The sequence below is a fragment of the Numida meleagris genome, chromosome 3, assembly GCF_002078875.1.
Source record: "Numida meleagris isolate 19003 breed g44 Domestic line chromosome 3, NumMel1.0, whole genome shotgun sequence".
In the NCBI taxonomy this organism is placed as follows: Eukaryota; Metazoa; Chordata; class Aves; order Galliformes; family Numididae; genus Numida; species Numida meleagris.
Window position 1 is genome coordinate 98,638,028 of NC_034411.1, and position 20,786 is coordinate 98,658,813.

At 44.2% G+C, this 20,786-nt stretch overlaps 1 protein-coding gene across 1 annotated transcript; it reads left to right on the plus strand.

Annotated features, from left to right (window-relative positions):
• TRIB2 (tribbles pseudokinase 2) lies at positions 496–20,608 on the plus strand. The gene is made up of 3 exons (XM_021391671.1): positions 496–956; positions 4,831–5,123; positions 18,249–20,608. Exons 1-3 carry the CDS (start codon positions 687–689, stop codon positions 18,715–18,717), a joined length of 1,032 nt encoding a protein of 343 aa, XP_021247346.1. The 5' UTR covers positions 496–686; the 3' UTR covers positions 18,718–20,608.

A 20,786-nucleotide genomic window follows, 5' to 3' on the forward strand; every position in this document is an offset into this window, starting at 1 on the left:
GGTTTTTTTTTTTTTTTTTTTCCTTTGTGCCCCCAGCCCCAAATCCCGCTGTGCGGTGAAAACGTTCATCCTCCCTTTACACTTTTTGTTCTATCGGAGCGGCGGCCGCAGCGGCCCCCAACTCCCCTTTCCCCGCACGGAGCCGCGGTTCGGGCCGCCCCCCCCGGAGCCTCCCGCCGCGCCGCGCTCCCTTTTGTCGGCCCGGCGGCCGCTGCCCGCTCCCGGTTAAATGCTCCCTCGCTATTTCGCGGGGCATTTTCGGAGCGCCGCGGGCGCCAGCGGCGGAGCTCCCACGCCATCTACAGCCCGGCCTCGGCAGCGCGGATCAGCCTCGCTGTAGAAGAGAGAGAAAGGACGGTCCCCGTGCGCGCAGCGCCCGACTTAACCTTTTGTTTTCGCCCCGCGGCAGCGCCGAGCTCCGGCCGCACCGTTCCGCGCCCCGCTCCCCGCCGCGCCGCCCCCCGCCCCGCTCCGCTCCGCGCCCGGCCGCCGGCGGAACAAAGGGCGGCGGGCTGAGCGCTCTCTCCCCGTGCCAGGACGCGGCGCTGAGGCTGGTCGCCCGCCGCCGCCGCGCTCCCGCTCCCGCCCCCCCGGCGCACACAAAGGCGGCCGCAGCTGGACGGGCGAGGGACCGCTCTCCACGCCAGGGCTCCGGTGCAGCGTCTCCGCTGGGCTTCTCCATACTCATGAACATACAAAGGTCAACCCCTATCACGATAGCACGATATGGGAGACCGCGGAATAAAACCCAGGATTTTGAGGAGCTTTCGTCCATACGGTCCATCGAGCCAAGCCAGAGTTTTAGCCCGAATCTAGGCTCGCCGAGCCCGCCGGAGACCCCGAACTTGTCGCATTGCGTTTCTTGCATCGGGAAATACTTATTGTTGGAGCCTCTCGAGGGAGACCACGTTTTCCGAGCCGTACATCTGCACAGTGGCGAGGAGCTGGTTTGCAAGGTAATGCCTCTCCTCCTTGTTATCCTCACGTCTCGTGTCAGTTTCCCGTGTCTCGCAGGAGGGGCGAGTGCAGCCGTGGGCTTCAATTATTAAACACTTTTAAAAATGAAAGGCTCGGGAGCAGCATTCAGGGCGCATCCTGGAACTTTTCCCTCTCTCCAGACAATGGCCACGTTCTAGCGGTGGCCCGCAGCCAGCTCTGCCTCTCACCCCGGGGACATTGTTCTGGAAAGAGCCATCCTTTAAGTAGGTCTTAGCGGGAGTTCAGGGCAGGAGAAAACCTCATCTTCCCCACTCTCGCTTCTCAAAATGGAGTGGGGAATCACCAGCTTGTTTGGAGGTGTTGGGACCTGCTGGCTGCCTTGGTTTTTCTCCCCATCCCTTGTTCTGGGACGGAAGAGGATGCGGAAGCGGGAAGGTCGCAATCAGCTTTGTCTCAAAAGTGATTTAAAAAAAAAAAAACCCACATTGAATGAATCAGCCCGAGCTCCCTCACCATGGAGCTTGTTTGCAAACATCATCCTCCCCCTCCACAGCTGAACAAGAATAAAACCTGCACACCTACGGCTTTCAGAGGAGCAGACAAAATAGCTGGCCCGCTCTTTGTAGCCCGTCTGCTCTCCATGCCTCCTCCCCGTTTGCTCTGCGCTTAGAGGTGAGCTGTTGGAGGAAGAACCCCACATGTGTGCACGTCTGCCGAGGGATGCTATCCTTCTTTTGGGCTGAGGGAATATTTTCCTTTGTTCCTAAATTGCAGATCTCATTGTCTGTAGTGAGCCAGACTCATGCCCCGCAGTAGTAGTTCTTGTAACTATGGAGCACGTTGCAACCTTGCAGCAGGCACTGCAGTATTTGCATTGTTCCTGAAATAGAGAATTGTGCCCTTTGGCAATCTTGGGTGTCAAACTAGTGCAAAAACTGGAAAGTAGACGTATTGTAACTCGCTCACATTCCAGGGATTAATGCTCATGTTGCTGATGGTTTCATACTTCTGTGCTCAATTCATAAGTTCAGGACTGGCTCATAGCAGGGAAGTGAAAATAATCACCCCTGTTTCTCTGTTTGTAGAGACTGGAGTTCAGAAGGCGATTTAAATGTGCTCATTGATTGAGTTATACAACCTGATGTTAAGGCAACTTTGGACTTTGTGTGGTTATTCAGGGGAAAAAAAAGCGCCTGTGACTTTGCAAAGGACTAATATTGCATGCTGAAGTGAATGCTTTGTTACTAAACTGAAACAGAGCAGGAGAATTTCTAGAATGAAAGCCAGCTCGGTGCAGCAGCACAGTGCTGCACTCTAGGACATTGGCATCTTTTCATGAAATAAACAGATCCCACAAAGCTGCTGCTCTGTGTGAAATCATAGGTGAACTCGCGTGGCGAGCGGTGAAGCGGGGGCTCTGCTCTCCTTTGTTTCCTGTTTGGTTTGCAGGATTAAGGTGGTGTTTTGGTAACAGCAGGAGCGGCGTGGCTGCAGCTCACAAAGGCTGGACTTGATTTCTTTCCTCCCTTTACGCTGTATGTTTTTAAGCTGATCCCGACATTTCAATAGTATCAGTTTTTCCATATGTGCAAGGCAGTACTTCTAGCAGGGCTCCAAAAATATAATCCTGGCTCAAATTGCCGGTTTGTGAATACGCAGTTGTCAGTCCTGAACTCATCTTAATTTAAAGCCTTCTTTAAAATGCCTGCGGTAACATGACTGCTATTTGTCAAGTAGCCTTCCGGCAAAGAGACCTGCTAGCTGGTATCTTATTGAAGACGCTCATGGAGATTGCTTGCACAAACATTGGGCTGGATAACAGACACATACTGATGATTCTCAAGATTCATTTGGCTGCACCCACTGACTGTACAGATGCCGTTATTTGCTTCAAGGCTCTATGGCATCCAAACAATGGTAACTTCTCACTTCCAATTCCCAGCGAGAACTAAATCAAACTGCAGCTTATTGGACATTTGCTGAATTGAGGCCAGGGATTTTAAAAGCTGGGATACAAAGAAGCCCTTTATAAAAGGTATTCTACACTGTAGCAGTGTGATGGTGCTTCCTATCTCCCCCTTTTCAAACATAGTGCTGATACATATCCAGACCTGCTTAAGGTAGCCCGACAACCGCAAAATGTGGCTAATTTCTATCAGGACAGTCTGGTTAGGACAGAGTTCTGGACTTCTTTTCACAAGGGATTTGAGCTCTGTGAATATTACCACTTAACTTTTATTTTATAGCATCCTCTTTGTAGCATAGCCATTCACTTAGAGTTCTGAGATATAAACGTCAATGAGTTCTCCTCTGGAATGATTTACACCCGGGTGATTTCAGCAACACCCCTCCCCAGTTCTGCTTCCTTGGCTCGCCGTGTCGCCAGAATGCCTCCGTGCTGATCTGCCCTCTGCAAAATGTGTGGGATCTGGCTGGCATCCCTTAAGGTTGTGTCTGCTATGCTGGAGCGCAGCCGCACAGGTGTGGGGCGAGGAGGGGGTTTCTCCATGGTTTGGGTTTGGGTCCTCTTCTGTGGAAGGGGCTGGTTAGGATTGTGCTCTGAAGCAACGCATGGTGTGGGTTGTGAAGACTTAGGTAAATTTGGATTGAACTGTATCTCTAATGTCCAGCTCTGAAAGCTTTGTAAAGGTTCAAAGAAAGCAGGGATGTTTGCATCTGGGAGAGTATGCAAATACCTGCTGCTGCAGTACAAAAGCCAGATAGAATACAAAAATAAGAAACTGTGGTTTAAACTGCTGTGTTTGGTAGCTTTACCAGGCTCTTCATTTTTGTGTTCAATTAAAATGGGACGTGACTACCTTAAATTCTTTTTACCCAAGTAACAAAACACCAGAGAGCGAGTTACATATTAATAGTATTTTTATGCTGGTGGAAACACTAATCCCTTGCTTTGTAGCACATCCGGAGCAGGTATAATTAAAAACAAAAATCCCTCCCATCAATACTTGGTTTATATTCTCCTCCAGCACACTGACTGCTGTTATTCTCAATGAAGTCTTTCTTCTTCATGTAATGTGGGCATTTCTCAATCGACTCGAATACTGATTCATTCGTCATCACTAGATTATAGTAACTTTTTATGTTTGGGTTTCCCAGCAGCCTTTTTAATTCCTACAGCTCATTCACAAGATCAGTGATAACATACTCGCTATTAAAGGGACACATTGCTTTTAATGGAGCACTCGACTGAAGCACGGAGAGCTTGGGGTGGTTCTGCCTTTTCCCTTTTGAAGGGTGTTTGTCTGCGCTCCGACACTGGGGCTGCTTCCCTGGTTGTCCTTCTGATCTCATAAACAGCCATTGTAAAACTGAGACTTTGAAAATGAAAGTGACTTTGCTGTTTGCGGGAGAGGAAAGAAATGCAGGAAGTAAATATGAATGGTGAAGGATGATATTTAAACCTGAAAATCTGTCAAGCTTTAATGTGTTAATAAAGTCAAGAGGGAGGCGTGTGGATCGGGGTGGGTTTAATCTGACAGCTTCTCAGGGCAGAACTGCTGGTCAAGTTGTCTGTGAGTTTGTTTGGATGCAAAATAAACAAGCTTCACTATGAGAGCTGCCTGCACATGTCACTGATCTGTAGAGCTTAATCCAGATTACATTGTCAATTTGATCAGCTATTAGCTAATGAATCTGTTCTTGCTACAAGTTTTGGAGGCCTGTCTTTCCCATCGAGGCTCCATGTATGTGTTGTGAGGGGTTGAACAGTCTGTTTTTTTCTCGTCCTCCATGCCGTGAGCCCATGACATCCTGTTTGCATCGGTACAGCATAAACTATGCTCAGAGCTGCTCTGTTAACAGAATCAGATACACTGTCATTCACTGTCCTTCGCAGTGCTAACCCTGGCTTTACTGTCATTGTTCCTGCAGGTGTTTGATATTGGCTGCTACCAGGAGTTATTAGCACCATGTTTTTGTCTGCCTGCACATAAAAATATCAACCAAATTACTGAAATAATTCTTGGGGAGACAAAAGCGTATGTGTTCTTTGAAAGGAGCTATGGGGACATGCATTCATTCGTTCGCACCTGCAAGAAGCTTAAAGAAGAGGAGGCAGCCAAGCTCTTCTATCAAATAGCTTCCGCTGTTGCACACTGCCATGATGGTGGACTGGTACTGCGAGATCTCAAGCTGCGAAAGTTTATTTTCAAGGATGAAGAAAGGTAAGAGCATCCCTTATGTTGCAGGTGGGGGTGTCTCAGGTCAGGTTCAGAGTTATGGGGTGCTGTGCTCTTCTTTGTCACCCTACAGTTCATTTGTGGTGCATGAGGGGTTTCACTTTCCTTACTTACCTCTGCAACCTGATCATGGGATGGATATGCCATGTGACCTTCTGACTTAGGCTTTGGAGTAAAGTAAGTACAGTGCTGTTTGCAGCTGTGCCTGGCCTCTGCAGCTCCTCCTTAAGGAGTACCCCCATTCCTGAGGAGTGGATGTCTCTTGCAGGAAGGCTCTATGGAGATGACTGGTGTAGGGAGCTCCGCTAACACAAATACAACTGGTGTTCAAAGAGGAAAGGACTAAAAGAGCTGCTCTGTTAGAGAGTGCTGCAGTCTGAAATGGCTCATTCCAGTGAGCAGGAAGAACAGCAAGTGGTTAATGCTGACACAGGTTGAAGGGAAGGGGCAGCAGTGCTTTGAAGGACTGCTCTGAGGACAGCTGCTTGTTTCTCTGGAAGGGTCTGGAGGCTGCTGCTAAGGATATTGTCTGGAATAAGACTAAAACTGCCTTGCTGCTCTGTGGGTGCCTGTTTTTAGTATCACTGTTGTGGTACTTGGGCAACTGCCCTTTTTTATTTGTTGGTTTTATTTGTATCTCCTCCCTACACACTTTTTTTTCTCAGTAATTGTCTGGTTAATGATTTGGGGGAGGAGATGGGAGACCGGGAAGTAGAGCTGGATGCTCCAGGTATACTGCTAAAGTGCTATTTCTGATGCTGAGCCATAGCTATACTGTTAAACCTTTGGAAACTTCACGTCTCTTTCCTTACGGTTACTAGTTTTCCTTAATTATGTTACATCGTGTATTTTCTTGCAACTTCCACGCAAACCATCAGAGTAATGAGCACTGCCAGAGTAATGTCAGGCTTTCTCAGAGGGATTAAATGGGAAGAGGGCATCAGAAAGAAAAACTAAATGGGGACAGAGCCTGCCTTTGTGTTTCTTCATGTCCTGGTGGAGGATGGGGAGATACTTTTTCCCTTCTGGTTCAATCCAACGAGTTGTCTGAAAGCTTGCTCGAGCTGTTGAAGGGAAAAGTAGACCTTCTGGAGAGAGTCATTAAGAATAACCAAAGTGTATCAATTCTATGTGGTGCTGTTTGTGGAGCTATAAGAAAAACAGAGTTTTCTGCAGGCTCAGGAAGTCCATGGTCTGAGAATGACAGAAAGCTAATAGACAATTCAGTCATTAAAGAGAAGTTCCTGACCCTACAATAAAAAATGACAGCATCTATCCTGTTTAAATATTCTCTACTTAAATTTTATTAAAAGATGAGTTTTCTAAAATGTACTTCTGCTTGTAAAGAGATTAAAAGGTGTAAAATAGAAGACTGTTTCTTAGTTCAGTTCAGGCAACTCTTAGCTATTCCCTGTTTTCTTGCTGTGGCCCCAATATATATGATTACCATTTCCTTCTATTCTAATAAGAAGGCTTAAAGTGCAGCTGGCTTTATGTCCATTCAGGGAGAAATACAAAGCAAGTATATGCAGGCTGCACTTTCACAACTTTTATTCTGAGTTTAATAATTAAACACCATTACAGCACTTTTAATGTAGATAACAAAGAAACGTGCGTGGAGCAGGTGGGGATTTCTATTGTAGCTGATAACGTCCTAACATTAAAATGGATTTTTCCTGGGGATATGCAGAAACTTGTTTAGTTTCCTATGAAGGACAGGACTGGAGCTTACTTTCCACTGTGAGTGAAGGCAGCATGAGCTCAGAGCAGCATAGTGGGGGCAGGCGCAGGCCCGTGCTGAATACTTTTGAACTCCTACCCTGCCGCTTACTAGGAACTGAACGCAACCCACGGCACGAGGCCAAGTCCTGCAGCCACCCAAGAAGAGTGGTGCGTACTATAATAGCAGTGTTTGCGCTCGAGAATGCTTTTCGCGTAACTAGTCTGCGAAATCACACAGTTGCTCACTTTTGAACAGTGTCTTCTAATTGTACAGTAATTCACTTTAAAGGTCAAACATGACTTGCTGGTTATTTTTAAGATGACCGTAATATGGTTCTCTTCTGGATGTGCTGTTGGTTTGGATGTAGAGAGGTACTGCAATCCTTTCTCCACTAAATAAACAGTGAGATGAAATTGTGGGAGATGGAAATAGAACCACTCAGCAACTGGCTTTTTCACATGCTCTGATTGTCAGACTGTAATCAGTCATCACTTTCAGTCAGCTGCTATATTTAGGCTGAAAAATCTTCCCGATCCTTCCGGGTTCACGGCGGTGTTGGTGTGAGCAATGCACCCATCTAAACTCATGGTTTGGGAGCCTGCTGGCATTGCCCGTGTGCTGACAGTTGGGCTAGGTGATCTTTAGAGGTCTTTCCTAACCATAATGATTCTATCATTCTGAGCTGCCTTGCGTTCAGAAATTGCTGCCTGTGAGATGGATGCTACAAAATCTGCTTTACTTTGGTACCTGTGGTGATCCAGGGTGAAAGAAAAAAGGAGAAAATGATGTTTTGAGAAATATCTGTGAACTCTGCTGCTGTGTGTCACCTGTTCCTTACTGGAGCTCTTTTTCAGCAGTTTTTCTTTTTTTGCCTGACTGTTTCCTCCAGCCTTTAGAGAGAGTTGCCAGACTGACTGCAGGAGCCAGTGAGAATGTGAGGGATACATGGAGGCAGTTCCATTTGTTTAAAAAAGAAAATCAATTAAAGGATTTCATAGTACATCCTCCTTCCGTTGATCCCAACACTGCCCTGATAGTTGGTTATGAAATCAGAGCTTGTGGAGTTCTGCAGACAGGTGAATATGGCATTGAATCTCTTCCCACTTCATTCCCATTATCTAAACTACAGCTGGAATTTGCAAAGATTCAAGATCTTGATCTAGCAGAGTTAGGATTGCTCTTTGCTCTTGCTGATGTCACTGCTAAGAATGCCAGTTATTTGGATGTTGCAAATTACAGTGCCCTTCTGATAACGGTAATGAACGAGGAAGTAAGAAGGTAGAAAAAAGAAATGTTGGAGGCTGGTGGTGCTGCGTGTTTTGTAGGGGTCCTGATCTTACTAGCAGCATTCTCTTGACGTGCTAAATCAAAGCTAGACTGTGATGGTGTGTTACATCTTGCTATTGTGTGTATGTAAATACATCAGCACTTAAAGGTGAAGTTCTACCCTGTGGAAACCAAGCAATTCATCTTTTTCAAGGTGCTTCATCTTAGAACTTGAATCTTGAACTGCAGAAATTTTGATGATTGCATTCCATGAAAATGATGTGTGCTATTGGCAAGCATCTTAGGTCTTTTGTGTTCTGTTTTTGTTCGTTTCACATAAAGGAACGTAGGGAGGTATTGTTTTGGGGAAAATTGTGTCTATGTTTTTCTATGTGTAAATTGTAGGTGAAATAAGCAAAGTATTGAAATTTCAGAGTTTAGCTGCTTAAACCTGCTGCTGATCTTGATGAAGCAGAGCATCTAAGACATTACCACATGGCTGGAAATGTTTTGTAAGACTGTCTTAGCAAGCAGCAGTACATCCATTAAATGAGGGCAGTGACTGCCAGATTATTGAAAACATGGAAAACGCTTAATTTGCCACTGCCGGGTCTCACCAGACTTTTTAAATTACCTGTTAGATTCTTAACTATTTAAAAATCAGGCCCTTAAACGTCTAAATAAAATTTGAATCCAGTACATTAGAGATGAGCAAGGATGAAACATCCTTTCATATGTTTTCTACTTCCATGTGTGTTGGTCTCTTTTCTCATCCTGGATATGAGGATGGGTCAGTGTTGCTGCTAATCTTTGCGGTGCTCTTTTGATTATTTTTGCTCTATTCCCATTAATGGTATTTACAGTCTTACAGTCTGCCCTCATAGTAGGCCCTCGGGCAGAGCAACTCTGCCCTTCTGGCGTCCCATAATGATGTTGCAGAATGGGCAGGGCTTTTTAGATTGTGCTAAAAATAGCAGTATTCAGAGTATAGCTAATAAAGCAGTTCATCAGTGTGATGTACAGCAGATGCTTTGAGAAAGCCACCTCAGAGATCTCAGAATTAAATCAAGCATTTATCTGCTGCTTGTTCCAACGGCTTTCTTAATACAAGAACGTTTCTGCTGTCAGGGAATTATTAATTTCTTTAGTGCTTTTTTTAAGCCTTTAATTATATTAAAATATTAGCTGTCGTAACATTTGAAGCTTAAAGACCTTGAACATTCATCATAGTTGTTGAGGGGAAAATTAAAATAATTTTGGTATTTAGATATTGTAATTTTCCCATATACTTTGAGTAAATATAAGAAATGATTGATAGGCAGGTGGAATTCAATACAAATAATATCATTTGACACTTTCTGCTTTGTACCAGGGGAATCCAGCCAGCACTTCTGCCAATTTAGAAATTGTGTTAGCATAATATATTTATTTGATACTCTTGGAATTGTTTTTTCTCCTCTCCCCCCCCCAGTCTTAGTTACTCAGCTTTAAGTGGATGATGCTAGTGACCTAGTTATGTTATCTGCAATTCTAGTGGTACAAACCTGATCCCACAAAAAAAATAAACATGGAATGCTTGCACATTCCCACCTTTCTGCAAGCAGACATTTCATTTTCTGATAGTTAGCTGTAAGTTTATTTCCCTGCATTTTTCAAACTGCAATCCAGTCAGCACTTTTTCCCCATGGTGTTAGAGTCTGTTATTTTACTGATAATTCAATAGAGAAGAGGTAAGTTAATGCTTTCCTTCAGTTCTGATTTACAAATGCCAAGAGCATTACAAATAAAGCCAATCTTCATCTGCTTTGCTGTTTGAGCTCTTCACCTTACCCTCAATGAATGCCACAGGACCAAGTAATACCACTTCTTTAATAGTGGAAAATTGTAGGTAAAATTTCAACCTCCCAAACTATTATTATTTTGCCTCTTCTGGAATATAGGAAGGAAGGCAAACTTCTCTACGAGTATCAAATCTCTTCTGTCAAACTTCAGATGTAGGAGCAGTTACATAACTGTTCTTTGCAGAAAGGTTTGTTCTTCCAGTTGCCTTCTAGGGGTTTGGTTGCAAAGCTCCTCATTTCTCCTATGCTATGGGTTTATTGCCAATGCGATGCCTTTCCTGATGGGGCGTGGGAGGCTACCTGCAGATGTCAAACATCACGTCAGCCTTGTGAAGTGCTTAAATCTCCTGAGGGCGTATGGAGCCACAGAGGTTAAGTGTTGTGCCTTAGGTCATAAATGAAAGTAAAAGCCAGGGAGAAGTTGGCTGCTGGTTGGCCCCAGGATGAATCTCAAATTCCAAATGTGCAGACATTCAGTATCCTTAAGGGAGAACGAGTGGTTAGAGCACGTGATGTAGCGCTTACGGAGTTTGCAGCAGGTTTTGCCCTCAGACTGTGCTATCTTCTAGTGTTTGGTTGGTAGCTGGACATGTAACACTTTATCTCCTTTCTGAAGGACGATGTGGGACACAGCCCTGTGGGTGACTTGAAGCAGTAGAGAAGCCCTGCTGGGGGGCCTGCGTTTACTTCAGGCTGCAGGTTGCCTCTGTGTCCTGCCCAGCCTCTCCCACCACAACCGCTGACAAACCTTCCTCACTGTGTGCTGAGGTGGTTTGTGCTGGCAAGTGCCCATATCGCTTCTTACGATGGCTCAGCTCTACGTTTGGGTTTGAATGACATTCTCATGGTCACTTGCTTTTTGTAAGGCTCTTCTTGCAGGGATTGTCACGCTTCTCCCACTCTGAGGGCTGGCTGCATGCTGGCTTTCTGGTCTTCTGTATGACTTTCCAGAAGGGCACTCTGACTGAACTCTGCATTGTATGTTGGCTGTATTGGTTGTCATGACTGGGTGCTCATCACGCGATGCCTTTTGTGAGATTGCTCTCTCTGAGGACGTGCTCTCCACAGTCCCTGGAAAAAGATGTTTCTTGAGAGATCTTGCACTGAGAGTTCAACATCTGGCCATTTTGAAGACTTTAAAACCTCCATCCATAGACTCAGTGCAAAATATATTCCATGTTGATTTTTGAGTCTGCAGGCCTCAGAGCTGGAAGACACCTGGGTAGTGGCAGCTGCCACGGTGAAATTCTCTTATGTATTTTATTTTAATTGTCCTTATCACACTGTGAAATTACTTCAGGGTTGGGAGTGAGAAAGGAAAAGAGCAGACGGAAAACAGGTATCAACCAGGAATTTTAATTTAGTTTGAAGCACATGCTTTTTAGTAGATGTATATTGCTTAGAGACAGGTTACAGTCACCTAAGCAGAAGGTCTGCAAGTTGGTTTGTGAAATAATGGGCCTGTTTTACTTTAGAGGTGCTGGGCTCCCACTGTAGGCTCAAAAAATCTGGGGCTTTATTTGCAACATGTGGTTACATGAGCACAAAAAAAAAGTTTTGACTCTTTTTTTTTTTTTTCCCCTGTGAGCCTTCACCATGCATTGTTTGGACCGATGTAGGGGGAAAAAAATAAAGATGAACATGGCACACAGGTGACAGCAGGGCCTTTTAAAACTCTGACCTTTCTTGTGATCTGAAAAAGTAACAGCAAGGCAAAGTAGCTCCCCTGGCCAGATGTTTATCATATAATGGCCTCCTTGCTGGGCTGTAACCAGGCCCCTCCATGAAAGGTTCTGCACTGGATTTCAGAGCCCTTACCCCATGCAGGCACTCACACATCGTTGCATTCCTATCTACCCTATCTACTTTTGTGGGAGCTTGTTGTCACCTTAGGCAGTGAGGGCACGGAAGAAACTCAGTGCATGGCCCATAGGCTGGGCTGTTCCCAGCAATCCTGTCTGAATGTTCTAAGGCCGAGGCCATGGGGCCCCCAGCCCTACTTGGAGTGGTGTGAGGGGTGAGTCTGGGTGAGTTGTTTAAGTGGAAACTGGCTAAAGTCAAGTTAAAAGCCCTAAGCTGCTCAGTCTGGCATGTCAGCAAGGGGATGTTGGGCAGGATAGGATCCCGCTGGAGGAAGGGTGGGGGGGATATGTAATTTTTAGAGGCTTCCTTATTCCACGGAAGTACCGGTGAGGGAATCTTCCCTTAGGAACAACGTTCATCCTGTAAAACCTTTACTGCCTGCAAGTCCCAGTTGCCTTTTGAAACATATCCTTGAGTCTGTTTCATTATGCAAGAGACGGTTTGTCTGACAGCCTCTGTGCAGGTTTTTTTTTTCCTGGAGTTGCGTAGGATGCTGTGCAGTGAACTCCCAGGCTGTGTGCCTCTATGTGCTGGAAGGGATCTTAGCAGCAAAAGGAACAGAATTTAAATTGATGGCGTAACGTTTCCCCTCTGATCCTGAGCACCTCGCTGCCCTGGGAGGAGATTGGGTGGTTCCAAGTTCAGGCTGGGTGTTTGCACCAAGCTGCAAATCATCTGCGTGGGATTTCATTAGCTGCCATCCCCATCTCACTGCCTCCACAAAGGCAGCCTGCTTCTGCATTATTTAGGAGAGATTCTCTTAGTTAAAATAATCAATTAGTAAAAGAGAATTGTTTCCAGTGTCAAGCTTTTTTTTTTTTTTCCTTCCTGCCTGATGGCATAATTGCATTCAAGCTCATCTTTGTGATGGGGTGCTAGCAATTGACCTTGATTAAATGACCTGTAAGTTATAGGCCACACAGGAGCAATCCCTGATCTCTTGGGCAGTTACAGGTTCCTGCTGATGGCTTGAGTGCCTTCACCTAGGGAGAGGCTTTCCTGGCCTCAGTCAGAGTAATGTTGAAATATGAGAGAGGATTGCTTGAGTGGCTTTGTTTTTTTATGGGCAGGCTAATTTAGGGGCGAACTCTGTGAGGCACCTCTTCTCTTTAGAAGTTGCTGTTTTATGTCAACCTGCAGCCATATCAGTAAAATGGCAATTTGGATGGCAATTTCAATTCAGCTGATGGTTGTTTTCTGATCTTGGGAGGCATGAGGCTGCTCCATATAATCTGTAAATCTGGATTATCTCATTTTGACCCTACCTGAATAGCAAGCGGCTGGTGTGCCTGCAGTCTGAAGCAGGATGCCTCTTTCCAGAGCAGCAGATTTTTGGCCATTGCATTGGAAGTGATGCTGGACTAAAACTGTGGGCTCAGCCTGCAGTTAGCATTCCCAAAATGGTAACAGTGGCTCAGCTGTGGTTCAGGTGCTATTTCCCTTCAGATGGCTTTGGGGACAGGCTGGAAGCAGCTGCTTTCGTTGATTCAGGTATGGACTCCTCCACTGCAGTAAATAAACAGTGGCAAAGATATTTTCCTCTGAAACACTCGGACTTTCAGTCAGTATTTCTGCTTTAAATGTTCCTCTTTTTTTTCCCTCTGCCTCACGAGCTTTGAGCCCTCTGAATAATTCCACTGATTCTGGTATGGAAATTGTGTTTGCTTTTGGAGAATAAGAGCGGAGCAAGCGTGAATGCCGGCTTCTTACAGCCCTGGTTTCGGTGTCAAAAGGCAGGAGAGTAATTTGCCAGTAACCCCTGAGCTCTACAGGGAGGAATAATGTGAATCACCCTGGAAAAAAAGGTGTAGGATGTGCAACAAAGCCGTCCGCCAGAAAGGGGTGCTAACTCAGGAGGCTGCATTGAAGAATCTTCTGGAAGACGTTTAATTGATTAGGTTTTGTTACATTACTGAAGAGCAAAGTCTGAATGCAGTCAAGTAATGAATGGCATATTGATAAGAAATTCAGAGTGGTATTGTTTTTCATGGGTTTCCCTGACGGTTTCTATGGGGACAAAGGCGCATTTCCCGTCTGAGTGCTGCTGCTGCCCTCTGATTGCACTTCTGTGGTTTCATTCACCAGTAATGGGAAAGCATTCATAGGCAGAATAGCTTCCCCTTTTTAAATAGCCGTGATTCAGGGGTTGTATTTTTTTTTTTTTAACGCATTAGACTAATGCAGTGTTTTATCAATGATCTGATAGATGCATAATGCTCTTTTTCCAAGTGCTTATTCAGGGTCTGCATTAAAACTTGAAATTATGTACTGTAATTACGCAAGCCTTGACAAAAGTCTTTGTTGCCCTACAGTGTGTGTACAAAGTGATTCTCATCCGGCCTTGGCAGTAGTTTGTTTCAACTTCAGGGATTAATTTTTTGTTGCGGCCATTTAAATGGTTGAACTCAAATGCTGATGCTTTGGAAAACTTTCTTCTCTTGTGGGGGTCATTCAGTTGGCTGATGTGAGTTAATTATTTAAAGAATGGAAGTTTTGTTTTTTTCTTTTTCCTTTTTTTTTTTTTAAATGTGACTTTAAAGAAGTAGAATGATTTTTTTTGTTCTGTTTTGTTTGTGCCTTCTCTTCTTTGTAATAGGAAGTGCTTCCAAGCTGATTGTGATTTCCCATTTCAGTGTTTGGTTTCAAGTCTGTCCCCTGCCTGCCAAGGGCCAAATTGAATCGGGTTGTCTGTTTGTTCTGCAGTTGGATGCGCTTCCAGCCTTTGCTGCAGAGGTTCTGTGTTCTCAGCAACTCCTTGCAGTTTTGAGGGTCTGTTTGTTGTTGTTGGCTTCTATTCTTTTTTCCTGGATATTTCATTTCAGTGCTTCCTCTGAGAGAGGAGGTGGAGGGGAAGAAATCGGTGCTCACCCAGAGTGTCTGTGCGCATTTCTCTGTTTTTAGATCCTCTCTTTCCTGTTGTCCCCCCCTTTCCACCCCTCTACAGGGGAAAAAAAATATCTCAGATTTGCAGAAAACAGCTCTTTTAGGCAATGCTTGAAATCTGGAGGATGGGGAGGCTAGCCAGAGCTGGAAGCCAGGGATATCTGTTTCTCTCAGAGAGGCTGTGCAGTCAGAAATAGCAGCTCCTAAGCCAGGCTGCTCCTTTTCAATTGCCTGAAAAACCATGAAATGGCTGTAAGAAGTGGAGTGATACTTACAGTTCACAGCAGCATGCTACCCAGCTGCACAGTGACTTCGTGCTATATGCAAGGCTGAGGTGTGTGGAGTCGCTGTCTCTTAAGAAACCAGCCTGTCCTGAGTCTACCCTGGCTCTGGGTCGTGGGAGGCAGCACAGAGCAACCCAGCCAGGGCCTTCAGCAGTGATATTTCATGATGCATGGGCTGTGGTCGCCTCCTCCAGCACAGCCAAACCCTTAGGGAAGTAAGAACATCCCAGATGTTTCTGGTGGTAAAGGGGAAGTTCATGCTTGGGCTGTGTACCCCGCAGGTGGGTGCTCAGGAGATGCAGGATGGCAGCTTGTGAGGGAGATGCTCGTGTGCTGAGGGGGCATCTAGTGCCCATACCCGCGCTGGAGTGCAGCCTGGTGAAGGAGACATTTTGTGGTTTTTCACCTTGTATATCAGGCTGTTATTGCATGAGGGTTTGGGGGCTGGCTAGAAGGGCAGGAGAGAGCTGAATGTTGTATTTTTGTTTGGTTTGGGACCTTTTGTTTCCTCAAAGCTCAGCGGGATGAGAAACCTGGTTGAGTGTTTGCTTCATTTGGTCGCAGATTATGGAGGAGCAGGCAGATAAGGGCCAGCTGTTGTTCCATTTGCTTGGTGAAACAAAACCTGCCGTAGCATGCGCGGACGGCTGCTGGCTGCAGAATGCAGCACCTCACATGAAAATCGGGGCAGGAATATGGCCTTTGTGTACTGCGTCTGGTTTATTAGCAAGAAATTTCTCCTCTGGGAGAAGATAGGTTCTGAGCATTTTTGACGCACCTTGCCGTCTGCTTTTTCCAGTTTTGTGAGGCATTCATTATAGAAAACAAGAGATTTAGGAATTAAAATAATTTTCTTCAGTGTAACAGCTGCTCAGTGAGCTGTTGCTTTAAATTTTTTTTGGCAACGATCAGAAATGTAAAACAGGGTAGGAGAGTAAACACTGCTTCCCTGCACTGTTGACACTCCAGTGGCAAGACTGTGTGTGTGGGTGAATTCTCTCCTGCAAGTTGTTTATAAATAGCATACCCTGCCCCTTTCCCTCTGTGTGCTCTGCTTCTGGGAGCAGCAGTGAGTCGATGCTTTCCTGGCTGGCGGTTCAGTGACTTAATGCACGTTCGAGTAGCTGGCCTCTCCACTTCATTGCTGCACATACTTTTCTGTGGAAAAACTGAGGTGGGCAGTGCAAATGGAACCACAACTCATGTCTCTGCCTTCCCTTTCATTTCTTCCTCTCTGTTCTCTGCCCTGCTAGGAGTGTTTTTTCTCCCTGGGCATTTCCCCTTGCTGCTCTTCCTGTGCCACACAAGTGTGGAAACACAGTGAAGCTGAGCGTGCTGGAAGGACCCTTCTCTAGGCACTCTCCTGTTTGGAACCCTCTAAGCTGTGTACAGAGGGAAATTGTTGTGGTTTTGATAATTACAGTCAGTTTCTCCTTGCAGCCAGCTTCCCGTGTGAAGTATTGGTGCTGTAAAGTGTTGTTGGTGTGCTAACAAGCTGTTGTCCATTGCCAGAAGAAATGCTGTTAGACTGGCAATGGGTACTTGATCAGGAAGCAGGTGTGTTGCACAAACCCCATCAGCATCCGCACTGGAGGAGAAAACAGTGGTCTATTTAATGAGGGAAGGAGCTGCCTGGACACACTGTGCTTGGGAGCCAGGTATCCTGCATTCTGTATTTATGACTTCCTGATCCAAGGCATGTTGCCAAAGGGGCTTTCACCTCTGCTAGGAAACGTCTCTAGCTGTTGAAAAGGTCCAGGTGTTATGAGAGTTTATGGCACAGTTGCCTTTGGAGTACTCCACAGAGTAAAATGCTCTTCTGTTGGTTCAAAGATGATAGCACTGAGGTGCTCTGAAACCAAGTGCCATTCAGAGCTGGCTCAGCTGTCTTTTGCAAATCAAGCCCAAGCGATGTTGTCTTCAGTAAACATTTAAGAAACAGGGCTCTCCTTGTCTGTTTTTAATGCCTGTGAAATGATGTGTTTTAGACCAAAGACACAAGTTCTGCTTTCTGAGATGAAGTTCAGTCTCTGCCTGTGAATGTCTGTGATGCAGGGATTGGTATGGTCATGACATAGGGCTAGGGGTGATCACAGAGAGCTGTGAGGTTAAGGGATGAGGACAGGAATACTCACAGTAGATCCCTGGGCTGCTGAAAGTCTGCACTGATGCTAGGTCACTCTTCTATCTGTATTCACTGGACAAATCCCATTGTGTTGTGCTCATTCTGCTCTTAAAGCCAACTATTGCTGGCAAATAGTCTAAAGGATAATTGCTAATCCTTTTGGTTGCCTGTAAAAGGGACAGATTTTTAAATATAGTTGCAGATGCTAGCTGTCTGAATTAAAAGGAAAGAAAGGTTATGTTATCTCATGCCACAACAAGCAACTTTGTTGTCCTTTTCTGTCCCTGTATGGCATTTATAATGGAAGAAAATTCTTTTGCAAAGGTAATTACTGCAGCACAATGACAATTTCAGAACACTTTGTAGGCAAAAAAGAGTTTGCAGTCACGATAAGGCATCCCTGTCATCCTTCTGCAAGCCTTCTGCTAGCTTCCATTCATTCCAGTGTGAAATGTTCTTCTAGTTTGGCCAAGTAGATAAGCTTGCTGTTCATCTTGATGTTCAGCTCGCTCGATCTCTCTTTGGCCAAAAGTCTGCTTAGGAAGACTGAAATTGGCTAAACTTGCTCTTCCTGAGTACAAGGGTAAAAGAAAAACTTGTTGGCCAGAGGGATTGTTTAGGGTCAGAGCAGAAATTTTTATTCCTCTCAAGCCTTGTGGAATTACAGGTGCAAGTAACTGTTCACCAGTGTGAAGGTGTCCAACCTCTATTTAGGGCTTGACTTGGATTTGGACATGAGTCCTGGACAGGTTGGAGTGCAGCCAACAAATAATCATGAGACTCGTGTCTCCTTTTGGAAATCATCTTTATGGAAGCATTATCAAACACGTGAATACAGCAGTTACTTTCATGTTTTTATAAGGCCTTACCAATATGCTTACTGGACATAAATGTAATTGAAACCTTGTAGCCATGTATGGCAGTATTCCTTATATGTCTTTTTAACTGATATCTATGAGTTAACTGTAACAAATACAGTGGAAATCTAAACCGATGTGCTTCAGCGGTTGTTGAATTTTGTAAAGTATTTTCATTACAGTTGTGTAACTGTAACAGCCCAGAATATGTGTTCTGATGTTTGCTTACCTTCTTTGTTTTGTTTGTTTTGTTTTGTTTTGCCTGCAGGACTAGAGTGAAATTGGAAAGCTTAGAAGATGCTTATATTTTAAGAGGAAATGATGACTCTCTTTCTGATAAGCATGGATGCCCAGCCTATGTGAGTCCAGAGATCTTGAACACAAATGGCAGCTACTCTGGCAAAGCAGCGGACGTATGGAGTCTAGGTGTCATGCTTTATACCATGCTAGTTGGACGCTATCCTTTCCATGACATTGAGCCTAGTTCCCTCTTCAGCAAGATCCGGCGTGGGCAATTTAACATTCCAGAAACTCTGTCCCCCAAGGCAAAATGCCTCATACGTAGCATACTGCGTCGGGAGCCATCAGAAAGGCTGACTTCACAGGAAATTCTGGACCATCCATGGTTTTCTACAGATTTTAATGTATCGAATTCAGGATATGGTGCTAAGGAAGTATCAGATCAGCTGGTGCCTGATGTCAACATGGAAGAAGACTTGGACCCATTCTTTAACTGAGCACAAAGACTGGTGTTCAGAAGGTACATGACCTGGAGATGGACACATGAAGGAGCCCTTCCTGATGGTGTTAAATCACATCCTGCATCAGCCTAGCTTGGTAGCAAAAGACACTCAGAGGTCCTTGGATTGAGAAGGAACCTCCACAAGGAGCTAATATAACAAATGTAGCATGGGGACAGACTAGGGGGTGGGGGGAGCTTGCTATCAGGTTAGATTGATTTGGAGGAGAAAAGGCAGCATGGAGCAATTGTAGCTTCTCACCTTTCTGGAGCCAAGGAGACTGCACATGCCAATTCTGGTGCAGCTATATCACTCCTGTTTCTGTTCCATTAAAAATAGTGGTAACTCACAACAAATAGAAACTTTTTGCCTCAACTCACATCTTGGCATCGCACTGTTAAATATTTAACTTCAGCCATTATTCAGGGAAAGTACAATTGGCTAACGTTTTTTTTAATCGGATGTCTAATAATTGATGGGATTAATTTAAGAAAAAATTAGGTGCACAAAGATGGACATGAAAAGTGGGTGCTAAAAACAAACAAAATTTCAGTTCATGTCTCTTGATAGCTATTTTCAACTCATTTCTTCTAAATAAACTACTTAATATTCTTGTCAGGAAATGACATTTTAATGCTTTGTTCCCTTAAGGGGAAGTAACTGTCATTTAACAAGCTGTTCTGTTTTGTGTCAAATGGTTTGTTGCAGGAAGCTATTATAACTCGAACTTCCAGATGCATTACTGCTATAATAGGAGAGAAAAAAAATGTAATTTTTTTTAACAGATATGAGATACTGGCTTCCATATCTGCCATGCTGCACGTATATGACTAGAGAGGACAGAAAGCCCTTAATCGTGTCTTTATCTGAGAACCGATCTCTTCTTTACCTGACTGGCCCACATGTAAATAGAGGGCTCTTTATTACTGAAAAAGAGTATTGTGGGTTTTGTTTTGTTTTGTTTTTCTTCTTTGAATTCCTCTCAACTTGGAAAAGAATTGTTTGGGTTTGATTATTTTTTTTGTTTATGTCCAGAATAAGAAATAAGAGGGTATTAATAAGCTGAACATTTATATTGCAGATATTCCTCTTGAAACATACACAGTAATATGCACCTTTTGTATTGTCAAGACTTATTCTATTTATTGAAGAAAATGTCACAGTAGTGATGTATTAAGCCAGTACTTCAATTACGGGTTGACTTGGGATGACATGTTACATGCTGTAGTTAACACACTTCTTTTCTGTTCAGGTATTTCTGTCCCTAAATAACTTTTTATTTAGCTTTTTTTTTTTTTCCTGGATAGCTTTATTTGATTTAGACTGGCAAATGTTTTTATTACTGCTTTTATATTGCTGTATGATATTGAAATCTCTTGGCATAAATATTTGTGTTTCCAGTACCTCAGTTGTTCTGATATTACTGCCTGTATACGTTTTGTGAAGTGGTCATGTTTTTTGGGTAGGTACATGTGGACTCTGTAGTATGTAAATGTTACTTGAATTTGTGCTTAATTATAGTATGTGGCATGTGCGTACAGCTACTTGGCATTTGACGTATGGATGCTATTTGCCTGCCTCGCAGGAAAGTTATGGTCCCACTCTCAAGAGGATGTTTCACAGTTCTTTATCAAGAGACAAAGCTAGCTGCAGCTGACCTGCCTTGGTTCTATTTTGGTAACTAAGAATATAAAGGAGTAATGTTTTTACACTCTGAAGATGGTGCTGTGTCAAGAAGGACTTTTTTTATTTTATAAATACCTTATAGGAGGAAAGATTGGTGATGTGCATGGTGGGGTTTTACTGCCTCTGGTGCTTTGTCATGTATTTGGTTTAATGTTTTTGTCCTAATCTCTTCAATAAATAAAATTGTGCATATTTAACTAAATTTCAGTTGTGAACCATGTTCTTACTGAAGGTATGAAGTGCTGCAGGAATTTTCTCTGTTAGGGTCACTTAGATTCTATTTTTTGTGTTGCTATTTTGTGCTCATGCCAGACCTGTGAGCTGAGAAAGCTTAGCACTTGTATTTACAAGGTAATGCTGTGAGTCTTCACATCAAAAAA

Excerpts from the sequence above, each read along its gene's own strand:
- TRIB2 (XM_021391671.1), top strand. The coding sequence starts at position 687 with ATGAACATACAAAGGTCAACCCCTATCACGATAGCACGATATGGGAGA. Across the intron at positions 957-4,830 it reads GCGAGGAGCTGGTTTGCAAG|GTGTTTGATATTGGCTGCTA; the intron begins GTAATGCCTCTC and ends TTGTTCCTGCAG. Across the intron at positions 5,124-18,248 it reads ATTTTCAAGGATGAAGAAAG|GACTAGAGTGAAATTGGAAA; the intron begins GTAAGAGCATCC and ends TTTTGCCTGCAG.